The following is a 12,321-nucleotide window of genomic DNA, read 5'->3' on the forward strand; positions in this document are numbered from 1 at the left end:
GAAGTCACACCTGGGCTGTCATCTTTGAAGGATGATGGGCTTTTAAGAGTGGGAAGAGTACACTGCTGAGTCTCTCCATCGAAGGACCGTGAACAGTCCAGTGCCGGGTGGATGCGCTGCGCTGATTGGCATGTGGTGAGTGCTGCGGCGGATGAGGATGTAGCCTTCTCAGCTGCTCCATCAAAATCGTCCAGGATGTGAGAGACCAAAGTAGAGTCTCGCAGTGTTGTTGGCAGTTGCGGCTGATGTGCAGCATGCACGTTAGGCCATAGGCTGGAAGTGTAACCGTCTCAAGCTTGAAGGCGGTCCGAGGCCGGTGATGTGCGGGAAAGGAGGGCATGGGATGGCACCGATCTGCTAGGTTTTGAGTGCGATGTTTCCGTGGACAGTTGTTGCCGGAAGGTGCTATGCTGAGTGGAGGGCCATTTGCAGACACTGGGCATGGAAGGGTCGGTTTTAGTGGCGCACCGGGAGATGCAACCAGAGCCGCGATGAATGTATGGTTTCCGATGGGATAGGCCAATTCCCGCTGGTGGCATAGGAGGAAAATCACAACAGTTCAGAGGCAGTGTAACTTAAGGTCTTCATGACCAACAACACAAAGTCCCCACCCAACACAATCAACAGGACCAGTTAATGTGTCGGTTGGAGATGGAGCGGGTATCACGCCAAGCGCTCCTGTTCCGGCCAACCAACTCAGCTGATGATCAATCAATCTGATGATTAGATGTCCTTGTCAGCAGCACGGCAACAGCAACGATGAAATTATTCCGCTGTCAGTCCCGGAAAACACTGTCAGCTTCGCTTCAGCCTAATTTAATGCCACTGTGATCAATGCATAATTTGAAAGTGTCTGCGCGACTAAGCATACAGCGCGAAACGAATCAAATTAAACTAAATCAAAGCAATTACATAGTGAAAATGAGAACTGCCTAACACTGTACAGCTAATCTAACGATTCCACAAGATTTGTGGAAAAATTATCTGGATTAAAATAGTATATGTAAAAAAATCGAACAAAAACAGGTCAGACAGGGCGGCTTGAGCAGGCACCCAGCGTCAACGTTGCTAGGAGACTCAGGAACCTCTGAGGCGTTGATGGAGAACAAAGGGACAGGGCCCGGAGCCTGCCCCTCCTCCCTGCTGATGCGTTTCTTTCTCTACCAATATTCCAACAGTTTGGCTGAGAAGCCTCCAATATTTTCCATCATAATTTCTACTCTAATGCACACCTTGATAACCATTAATAACATTACCTCTGAGTTCCATCATACATTCTAAATGTAGTTGTATTCATGACCAAGTAGCCAGGCGTCCTTATAAGAAACATATTGAGCTGTAAGTCCTAAAGAATATTTTGTGGATCTTTACTTTCTTTATTTTCAATGTAATTTATTTTCTTCCATCTTCAGGTACAAGGAGATGGAGTGATGAACAGCGATTTACCCAGCTGTTGGGAATGTCCAAAGTGTGTCTTGGGGATCACGGACCAAGAGGTATGAAGATGTGTACATGCATGCATACATACATACTGTCAGAACCACCTGGCTCAAGGTAGAAATTATAAAGGAAGTCCACACCGATGTTACATTTTAAATCAATAATTATTATCAGATCAAAGTTCAAAAGATATCAGTAATTTAGGCGAACCAAAAGTGGGGTTCAAGTCAGCATGATTCAATGCAATGTAGAAAGGAGATGCGGGGAGAGAAGAGATAGGCGCTGCAGCCAGCTCCCATAGCGGCAGGGCCAGAGCAGCAGATCAGAGAGAGTGAGCTGCCTTGGAGGAACTAGCTTTATGCTCTCTCCAATCAACAGCCCATCAGCCATAATCTCAAACCAGGACAGCTCCCCCTGCAGGCCAGTAGGGAGAGAGCCGGGCGTGACATTACATTACATCACATCACATACATACTTGCATCCATCCATCCATACGTTGATTGAAATGCACTGTCAAGGTATGATATGTAGTTCTGCCATTAAGGGTCACTCAACCAAAACAAAGATGTAGTTTAATGATTTCAGAGGTAGTGTGGGATCATGGGAGTTGTTGTCTTCACCACTTACTGCTGAAAGACGTTCTGCTGAAAGACGTTCTTTTTTATTTATTTTTAAGTGTATCCCGCTAGCTCTACAACAGTTACCAGCAGGTAAAGAACTCTGTGGCCATTGGAGCTCTAGTGTGACTGTCACACACATAGACTGTATCTAATACAGGTTAAACTGACTTTACATACTGTATATAATACAGGTTGAACTGACTTAACATGTATATAATCAAGGTTACACTGACTTTACAGAGACTGTATATAATGCAGGTTGAACTGACTTAACAGACTATATAATACAGGTTAACCTGACTTAAAATACACTGTAAATAAAACGGCTTAAACTGATTTTACTGTTGTGTACACTAGTGGAAACTACTTTAAGCTTTTTTCACCCTAAATAAAGCCCCTGCAAAACCAGTCAACGATTACTCGTTGAGATTTAGACAGATTCAGTGTATTCAACTCAAGTTTATTTTTCTCTGAAATCCATTATAATGATTTGTAAATCTTGATTGCATTTATTAATGAATTTGTTCAGCCGTCTTCTCTGTGGGAAATGTCAACAACAATAATTCCTCTATGAATCTCGTTTGGAACAGTGTCCCCAGAGAAGAGGGGCTATTCATAAACACCGTTGTCATGTAAAAATAGTCGGTGTATGGGAAACAATATTCTTCATCTTTTTTTGCAGGACAGATAATATAGGACAAAAAAAATAATAATAATGACTCGTCCAAGTTAAGTCTATTTGTGTGAAGCACTGCATTCACTTGGTGGCTGGCATCAGGCTATGATCAAAGTATTAATCGCAGCAAGCAATATAGTTATTGAAATATCATATCGATACATTATGTCTCCTCTGGACGACTGTGTTTACGTGTTCCTCTTAAGCTAGGGGGTAAAGGGCATGAAGCCATCGACATGAGACCAAATGTAACCGGCTGTAACCGTGAATAAACAACAAAATCTCTGGGATTGCACATCGTTGGAAACAGTGTGGTATACTGCAACTACACAACTCAACAAAATATATGACATGGGGGAAGTCGTTTATAGATTTTGAATGCGGGAATGTTCTATATGACACCTTTATGGCTTTGTGCATTTGGTGTTGCAACCTAAACTTAGTCTTCTCCGTGACAAAATTATGGCTTTTTTGCTTTTTTGAGTATTGAGAATCTCTGTTATATCAACGGCAAGTGAAGATTAGAGTGTACTTATAGAACCGTGCCTTATGGAAGTGTTTGCAGAACTTTGCATAACAAGCCAACATTGGAGCCAAAAGTGTCAGAATCTGAGCAGGGTAACACACCTCGATCACATGAATAAAACATCAACAGCCCTAACATCAGGCGAGCATGAGCAGTCTGGAGAAGAAATTGGTGCCACTGATCCAACAATGCCATTGATTTCGGATCCTACCTATTAAAAGAAGCTGCTCAGTATTGTGGCAGGATGTGATAATGTGTCCATTTCATTGAGGCTTGCCTCTGTATTATCATTTTTAGCTTTTAGTTTTCTATGTATAAATATATCGAACAGTAAAGATGATAGCAGTGAGCTGGCTAAATGACCTGTCGCTAAGCTCCAGCCTTAGAACGCAGATGAGCCAATGACTTTCCAGCCTCAATTATACTCGGACATCGGCTCAGACAACTCCATTGAAAACAACAGGGAGGAGGCATAATATAACAATTTAATGGTGGATTTATGTTGTTTGTGTAAAATAAAAAATAAACATGGTCAAACGATGTGCTTGGGGTACATGTAACATGGACAGTCGGTATCCTGAGAGGCTGCAGAATGGGGTATATTTCATCCCTTTTCCCAAACCACAACGGGGCAAGAAAAAGTGTAACCCAGTGTACTGTGGATCAGACTGTGCGGCAGGCGAGAATACCAACTGACCAAATTTAAGCTTGTTACCTTCTGTATGTATTTTAAAGTTCTGAATATACCCCTCAATAGCATAATGTAGTCCCTTTTGCTTGGTCCTGGAAGTAATTAAATATTTTTTCACCCCAAAATTTCTCCAAAACCTGCTTTGATAGACTGTCAGCTGACATTTTTCCATATGTTTCCATATGTTTGTTTGTCTGAGTTCGTCATGGTAAAGACGGGGGACGTGACTTAGTGACAGGTCAGTTGTGTGTTGGTGCTCTTCAAACTCACGTCCTCCTTAGTGGAGTGGGTCATACCTAGAAGAGATTTCTCCTGCATTCACTGACATTTCTGGAATTTTGCAACTGTTTGACCATTCCTCATCATTTTATTTTACAATCAGTCGTCAGGCAGTGACGAGTCATTGGTTAACCGTCCGCGTCGCTGTCAGCAACTGCCCGACTTCCCCGAAGGGCCCCTGGTCCTGCGGCTTGGCCCCGGGCCCTCCACCTGGCTGGGGGACCTGGCTGGGGCCCAGCAGGGTGGGGGCCCTCCTCTTCCTCTCTCCTCTGGCTCTTTCTCCTCTTCCTCAGCCTCCCTCCTTTTGGTTGCGGCACCTCTGCCTTCTAGGCCAATCAGCTCGAGACTGGTGAGAGGCACTGCCTACTCTCTCTTAAAAACGTTCATGATCCATTCATCATCCGTCTTATCAGTTTGTCCGTCTGCTGCGTCCAGCTGTCTGCCCACTCTGCTTCTCCTCTCGTATACACCTTGGAGGAAGTGTTCTGAATGAGTCCAACTGGTTACACTTCAAGAACCCTGGCCTGGGCTTGTGTTGTGTTGTTGCTCTCTTTTAGCTGGTTTTCATCAGTCCACTAGTTCAGATGGTTGAGATACATTTCCCTGTTGTGCTGGTCAACAAACAGTGGCTCAGTGCCGGCCCTCTGTAGTCTGCTCCCCTGTGACCACCTCATCCCTCTGTTCCCTTGGCGTCCCACACAGCCCAAGAGGAGGGGCCATGAGGAGGAGGAGGAGGAGGAGAAGTGGGCAGCCGACATCTGCCTGTTTTCATTGTGCTTTGTGAGGCGGTGGTCTTCAACACTTTGAGCCTGTGTCGTCTGCTTGGCCCCCCCGTTTGTCTGATGTTGCTTCTGCGTTCATTATGCATTTTCCCCCACATGCTGTGTGGCGTTGCAGATGAGGGATTTTATGCCGGGGGTGAGAACAAATTAAAATGGATGCTTTGTTAGCCATTAACCTCTTGTTTATCTTTTCTCATAGACTCCTAAAGGAGACAAAAACAAGCCACTCCCCCTGGTAAGCCTGATCCTTTCCTTCATCTCCTCAACCTCATAATAATGATGGATTGAATTGATATAGCGCTTTTCTAGACACTCAAAGACGCTCATTCCCCTGCTCAGCGTTCACGCTAGACTTTTCCAGAATATCGGACATTTGGAATATCTTCCGGACGTTATTCACTAATAATTAAATGATTACCAAAAGTCCACATTTAAACGATAAACGACACAAACTAAGTTGCTTCAATAAATGCCATTTATTAAATTAGCCTAGGCAAAAAAAACATAACAGCCATTCTCTCGGCAAAAATGGTAAACGGGTAAAAAATAATTAATTTGATAATTGCAATTCTTGCAGGCTACTTTCGGCGCAACTTCATGGCATGGAAGTGCTCCGCTGCTCGCGAAAAGTTTAAGTCTTTCAACCCCGGCCCAAGGCTCGATATGCGCATCAGCCTCGTCACCTTTTCCTCAGCTAGGCGGTTTCTGACGGATGTTTTAATCCTGTTTTGGAGAGAAAAGGCTCGTTCCGCAGGAACACTGGACACAGGGATTGTACTGGCGATTTTGGCCAGCTTTGCCCAGTCGGGAAAGATTTCACACCAAACGCGACGGGGTGACAAGATCCCATACAAAGTGAACGTAGAGACACGTATCGGGCGAATTTTTCGAGAAGGGAAAACCGGCGACAAGTTTTGATTTGTCGCGCCACACTTTCGCCATGCACATGCGAGCGCGTTCTCGAGGATTTGTGCCGCGACAAATTCGCTCGAGTTGAAATATTTCACCTTTTGACGCGAATTACGCGTGATGACAGCCAATCAGCATTCAACAGCGTGGCCACTGAGTGACATGTGTATGCATGTGCGGGTGCACTGCGCGCGTTCATGAATGCACGTTCGTGTTTGCATCACTGGTGAGCTCGGCCAGGAACCGCTACTGGTTTTCATATGCTACTGATTAATTCATACATAAATGCGAACTTGTTGCTTCTTTTTCTCGGACATGTGGGCCGTTTACATTTTATTATACCGGCCATGCGTGTGTGCAATCGACCAATGTCCGGCTATAGCCGGCTGACGTGAACACTGCCCCCTGCTCCTTGTTCCACTTTATGAACTCATTAATTTCCTCCCTCTCCCCTTCCTCCCTGTGCAGAAGCGCAAGTCCACCTCGCTGCTGGACTCCCGCATCGCCAAGATCTACCGCAGGCACAGGCACGGCCGCGACGGAGACGATTCCGGCAGCGAGGATGACCAAGGTCTGCAGGGATCCTATTGGGGGGTCAGGACCCTGAGCAGGAGGCGCTGCCCCGTGGGGAACCAACTAATAGCCCCAGTTGATGACCTTATAAAGTGTCAGTTAGAAATCTAGATTTTTTTTTTTAGGGCCCGTGATCTCCATTACAGAAATCAGGCTGGTCTACAATCGACTTGGAAGACGGTCAATAATATGCTCATCTTTGAGCATGGATTCTAAACCGACCCAGGGTCTGGGAAGTCCCCTCTGATCCTCTTCATCTGCACCACATGCAGATGATGAGGTCACGGAGGACTTGCACATGCTCAACACATTTATTTAAGGCCTGCATACGTGCCCAAATTACGTTGTCGTCCATGTGACTCCGCTGACTGTAAATCACTTTGATCTCAATGTGTATTTTGATTGCTTGGCTGCATTGTCTCCGTCTTGATGTGTATTTTGAAGGTCTTCTTTCCCTTGATTGGTTGCAGTGTCTCGGAGGAGGAAGCTGGGCCTGCACCCCCGGGGGGGGGGCAGTTCCAGGAGGGGCTACCGCAGGGGCCTACTGAGGGGGGGAGCCGGCCACCGGGGCAGCAGGGCAGGGGGGCTGGCCATGGGCGGCTCTGGGATTAGGATGAAGCGCGGCATAGGACTCCGGAGGGGCCGCGGCGTCAGGCTGAGGGGGGGCTCCAGGATGCAGAGAAGGGGGGGAGATGACTCTGAGGAGTCGGAGGACGATGACGACGACGACGACGACGATGACGACGACGACGAGGAAGAAGAGGTGGACGACAGCGAGGGTGGGGGGAAGGAGGGCCAGAGGGGGAGGAGGAGGAGGCGCCTCCGCGGGACGGACGATGACGACGATGAGGAAGAGGATAGTGACGGCAGGGAGTTTGACCCGGAGGAAGAGGACGAGGAGATGGACCACTATGTGGATGAGGAGGAGGGGGAGGAAGGGCACTGGGACTCGGACCCAGAGCCGCCCGTCCTGCTGGTGTCTGACCTGACCGATGACCTGCTCACTGGGTCCTACCTGACGGTCACCCTGCAGCGGCCCCAGAAGGCCAAGAGGCACTCAGGTAGGAAGGGTCGCCCTCGACAGCTCGATAGGAGTCAACCACCATGCATGTCTATTTACCTCTTGTGTCGCCTGACATTCAATCTGCACATCATGGAGTGGTTGCTGCTGTTGTTGTTGTCTAGAAATGTGTTGGATGGATGTTTTGGGGTCCATTGAAGACTACGGCAGCGGGACTAGATGTCTATACAGAGGATGTGGTTGGAGCTAGGTATCAGTACAGAGGATGTAGTTTGAGCTAGGTGTCTGTACAGAGGATGTGGTTTGAGCTAGTTGTCTGTACAGAGGATTTGGTTCTGAACCTTTCTATCTCCACAGGCTCCATCGTCCCCAAGCTAGAGGCGGCCATGGGTCCCAGGACAGCCATCTTGGGCCCGGGGGGACACCAGAGTTTTGTCCAGCGCAAGTCGGCCCTCTCCAAACCCTCTCGGGTGAAAGGCGAGGCTGATGGTGTCACCCTGGCCAGAGGCTCTGGCAGGTGGGTGCAGCCTTAAGAAATGTCCTCCACGATGTACTGGATTTAAGACATGGGTTCCATCGCAGGGGCAATTAAATCTGTTGGACAGAAGCTCATGGACACTGCCAAACTTGTCATATGTTAGCAACGTGACACAATGGTTCGAATGAGCACCAGAAAGTGTGTCAACGTCTTATTGTCAGCTCACATAATGGCGTCCTTTGCAGTAAACATTTTCAAAAAGTATTTTCCATTGTTTTAGTCTAGAGGTTTAGACTAGCGACTTGCTAGATGTGTGCGCTTCACCCAATCAGTGTGTGAGAATCTACACTACAACGTCCAATGGTGTGAGGTGTGTGTCACCCCGTCCCCAACAGGCCCCGTGTCCGCGGCCTGCCCACCTCCGCCTCCTCCTCTGACGAGGACGGCCCCCGCGTGGCCGACACCGCCACCATGTCCCCGCCCTCTACGCTGCTGTCGCTGCCCTCCTTCAAGGACGCGGGCAGCGAGCGAGGCGCCGACAAGGAGGTGTGGGTATCGGTCTTCAGGTTCCTGAGCCGCCCCGAGCTGCTGGCATGCATGAGTGTCTGCAAGGCCTGGTACAAGTGGTGAGTCCCCCATGGCCCCTCCGCACGCCCTGGAAACACCCCTTAATGCTGCTGTAGGCTTGATCTAGGGGTCATCAGCTACCGCACCCCTTAAAGCTGCTGTAGGCTGATCTAGTACTACACCCCTTAAAGCTAATGTAGGCTGATCTAGTTCTACACCCCTTAAAGCCAATGTAGGCTATATCTATTACTACACCCCTTAAAGCTTATGTAGGTTGATCTAGTACTACACCCCTTAAAGCTACTGTAGGCTGATCTAGTTCTACACCCCTTAAAGCCAATGTAGGCTATATCTATTACTACACCCCTTAAAGCTTATGTAGGTTGATCTAATACTACACCCCTTAAAGCTGCTGTATGCTGATCTATTACTACACCCCTTAAAGCTGATGTAGGCTGATCTAGTTCTACAGCCCTTAAAGCTGCTGTAGGTTGAAATAGGGGCCACCATTTCAATGTCATTTGTTAGAGATGGCAGAGCCACTCATCAGTTATTGCTGAGTAAAATGTGCTGTGCGAACATGTTTTGAGTGAACAGCTTCTGCAGCTTGTCTAAATTCGGATGCCACATCAGCTCAGATTTAGCCCAAATTTGATTTTAAAACGATAAACGAAAGCATTGTGACTATGTACATTAATAGAAATGGAAGTGTGTGTGTGTGTGTGTGTGTGTGTGTGTGTGTGTGTGTGCGTGTGTGTGTGTGTGTGTGTGTGTGTGTGTGTGTATTAGGGCTGTCAAACGATTAATTGTTTAAATCGCATAGTATTGGTGAGTTAACTTGCTTAATCACACTTTTAGTGTGGAATGTAATATATTTAAGCAATAGATCACGCCAGGCTGTGGTATGTGCTCATTATACCACTGTTAAGGGGCGTTGTCCGGCCCCGACGCGCAGACGTGCAGACCCACACTGTGTGTGTGTTTGTGTGTCACTCTGTTCCAGCCTGCACGAGAGTTCAAGTGTGTCATTAGCTGTTACGTCTTTCTGACCGATCGCAGTTCAAGGCCCACCCAGGCTTTACCACTTCGGGAGGGGCCGCCCAGTTACTCCCCTCTAGCCAAAATCGACTTGATTGCGACGTTGACAGTTTCTGAGAGGTTTGCAGACAAAGAGCTCAGGCTTCCGGACGGCGCTGCGAGGAACTTTTATAAACGTTTATTGTTATCCCGCAGTAATCAGCCCGACACCCCCTAAACGTTAACGGCCCACCGGGAATTCTCCCGATTACCTGTGTGTGTGTGTGTGTGAGTGTGTGTGTGTGTGTTATCAAGAGAGATCTGCAGTGAATTCAACCCGGTCGACATCGGGTAGGTGTATGATAGTGGTAGGCCTACCGTAAAACTTCAATAGCCCAGGCTTTTATTTGTTTCAATCGCTGAACTATCGAACAAAACTCTTGCTCAGCAAAGATGAGAAATACTACAATATTTATTGTTTAATCTAGTATGAATATTCCTACCGTCTATAAACATTAGCAGGCTATCGAATAACACACGCACACAGTGGCAGATTGGTAATCGGGAGAATTCCCGGTGGGCTGTTAATTCTCCCGATTACCAATCCGCCCCAGTGTGTGTGTTATTCGTTTCACACACACACACACACACACACACACACACACACACACACACACACACACACACACACACACACACACACACACACACATTTTTTTAAAAAGGGTTCTACGTTCCCCGGTCTGTTACTTTTTCCACCATTACTGCCAAATTCTGGCCGAGATAACTACCATTGCATGTCTTTACCTTTTGTGGAAGAGGGAGAGACGTCGGAGAACCTGACGCAGTATATTCATACGCCGGTAAACAAACCCCGAGAAGCCGAATCCCTATGAGAGCTCCCCGCGTTACGGCCATCCGGAGGCGCACAGAGCTTTTGGCCGTGATATTATTATACAATTATCTCATCTCATCTCATCTCATTTTCGTCCGCTTATCCGGGGTCGGGTCGCGGGGGGAGCAGCTCAAGCAGGGGGCCCCAGACTTCCCTTTCCCGGGCCACATTGACCAACTCTGACGGGGGGATCCCGAGGTGTTCCCAGGCCAGTGTTGAGATATAATCTCTCCACCTAGTCCTGGGTCTTCCCCGAGGTCTCCTCCCCACTGGACGTGCCTGAAACACCTCCCAAGGAAGGCGCCCAGTGGGCATCCTTACCAGATGCCCGAACCACCTCAGCTGACTCCTTTCTAAGTAAAGGAGCAGCGGCTCTAATCCGAGTTCCTCACGGATGGCTGAGCTTCTTACCCTATCCCTAAGGGAGACGCCAGCCACCCTTCTGAGAAAACTCATCTCGGCCGCTTGTACCCGCGATCTCGTCCTTTCGGTCATCACCCAGGCCTCATGACCATAGGTGAGGATAGGAACGAAGATCGACCGGTAGATCGAGAGCTTTGCCTTGCGGCTCAGCTCTCTTTTCGTTACAACGGTGCGGTAAAGCGAACGCAATACCGCCCCCGCTGCTCCGATTCTCCGGCCAATCTCACGCTCCATAGTACCCTAACTCGCGAACAAGACCCCGAGGTACTTGAACTCCTTCACTTGGGCTAAGGACTCATTTCCTACCCGGAGTAAGCAATCCATCGGTTTCCTGCTAAGAGTCATGGCCTCAGATTTAGCGGTCATCCCAGCCGCTTCACACTCGGCCGCCAGCCGATCCAGTGAGTGCTGAAGGTCACAGGCCGATGATCCCATGAGGACCACATCATCTGCAAAAAGCAGTGACGAGATCCTCAGACCACCGAACTGCAACCCCTCCCCACCACGACTACGCCTCGATATCCTGTCCATGTATATCACAAACAGGATTGGTGACAAGGCGCAGCCCTGGCGGAGACCAGCACCCACTGAGAACGAAACTGACAGGGATTGGATGGCCCTGAGGATAGACCCCCTTACCCCATACTCCCGCAGCACCTCCCACAGTTTCTCCCGGGGGACCCGGTCATACGCCTTCTCCAGATCCACAAAACACATGTAGACCGGATGAGCATACTCCCAGGCCCCCTCAGGGATCTTTGCGAGAGTGAAGAGCTGGTCCGTAGTTCCACGTCCGGGGCGAAAACCGCATTGTTCCTCTTCAATCTGAGGTTCGACGATCGGCCGATTATACAATTATATTATATACTATTTTATAAAGAGCTCTGGGAGTCGCAAACGGCAACAATCACTTTCTCCACCATGCTTCAGTTCACCCCGGACTGCACTGCACTGAGTTGGCCGGTTTTTTTTCCCAAAAAGGGTCCTATGCTCCCCGGTATGTATGGCTACAGGGGAACATAGGACCCTTTTTGGGGAAAACCGGGAACATAGGACCTGCTCAATTTTGTTCTGCTCAATGGTTGAATCTCCTCGTGACTGAATGTTTGTATACAGCGCGCATGCTGTATGAGCGCAGGGTTGATGCGCTCCACTTTCTTCTGTGGAGAACCAGCGCCTTGAACATTAAGCATAAAACGAAACCGGATCGTTTTCGCCCGTTTCGGCTTCGTGTGGACGGGGCCTTATTTCCAATCGGTCATTCTGACCGGAGACATTTAGAATTTTCGGTCCTCCTCATTTTTTTCCGGTCAAAGACCGGTAATTACCAGACAAAGGGAACTATGGTTTGGTCGATTATTTCTTTGTGGTAACAATGCTTTTTGGCAATAAATCTGATACCGTTGGAAAGCCTGTTTAGTTCC

At 48.2% G+C, this 12,321-nt stretch overlaps 1 protein-coding gene across 4 annotated transcripts in view; it reads left to right on the forward strand.

Moving 5' to 3' along the window:
* Positions 1 to 12,321, forward strand: part of kdm2aa (lysine (K)-specific demethylase 2Aa) — an 82,008-nt gene that overhangs the window by 65,489 nt on the left and 4,198 nt on the right. For 3 of the 4 annotated variants that reach the window (XM_030351363.1, XM_030351361.1, XM_030351364.1), the window contains 6 exons: positions 1,413 to 1,496; positions 5,214 to 5,249; positions 6,392 to 6,494; positions 6,967 to 7,557; positions 7,875 to 8,034; positions 8,391 to 8,621. In XM_030351363.1, the coding sequence (XP_030207223.1) occupies positions 1,413 to 1,496; positions 5,214 to 5,249; positions 6,392 to 6,494; positions 6,967 to 7,557; positions 7,875 to 8,034; positions 8,391 to 8,621 (1,205 nt within the window). The remainder of the gene's footprint in view (positions 1 to 1,412; positions 1,497 to 5,213; positions 5,250 to 6,391; positions 6,495 to 6,966; positions 7,558 to 7,874; positions 8,035 to 8,390; positions 8,622 to 12,321) is intronic. The other variant, XM_030351362.1, reaches the window with a different exon arrangement.

Source organism: Gadus morhua, chromosome 3, assembly GCF_902167405.1.
Source record: "Gadus morhua chromosome 3, gadMor3.0, whole genome shotgun sequence".
NCBI lineage: Eukaryota > Metazoa > Chordata > Actinopteri > Gadiformes > Gadidae > Gadus > Gadus morhua.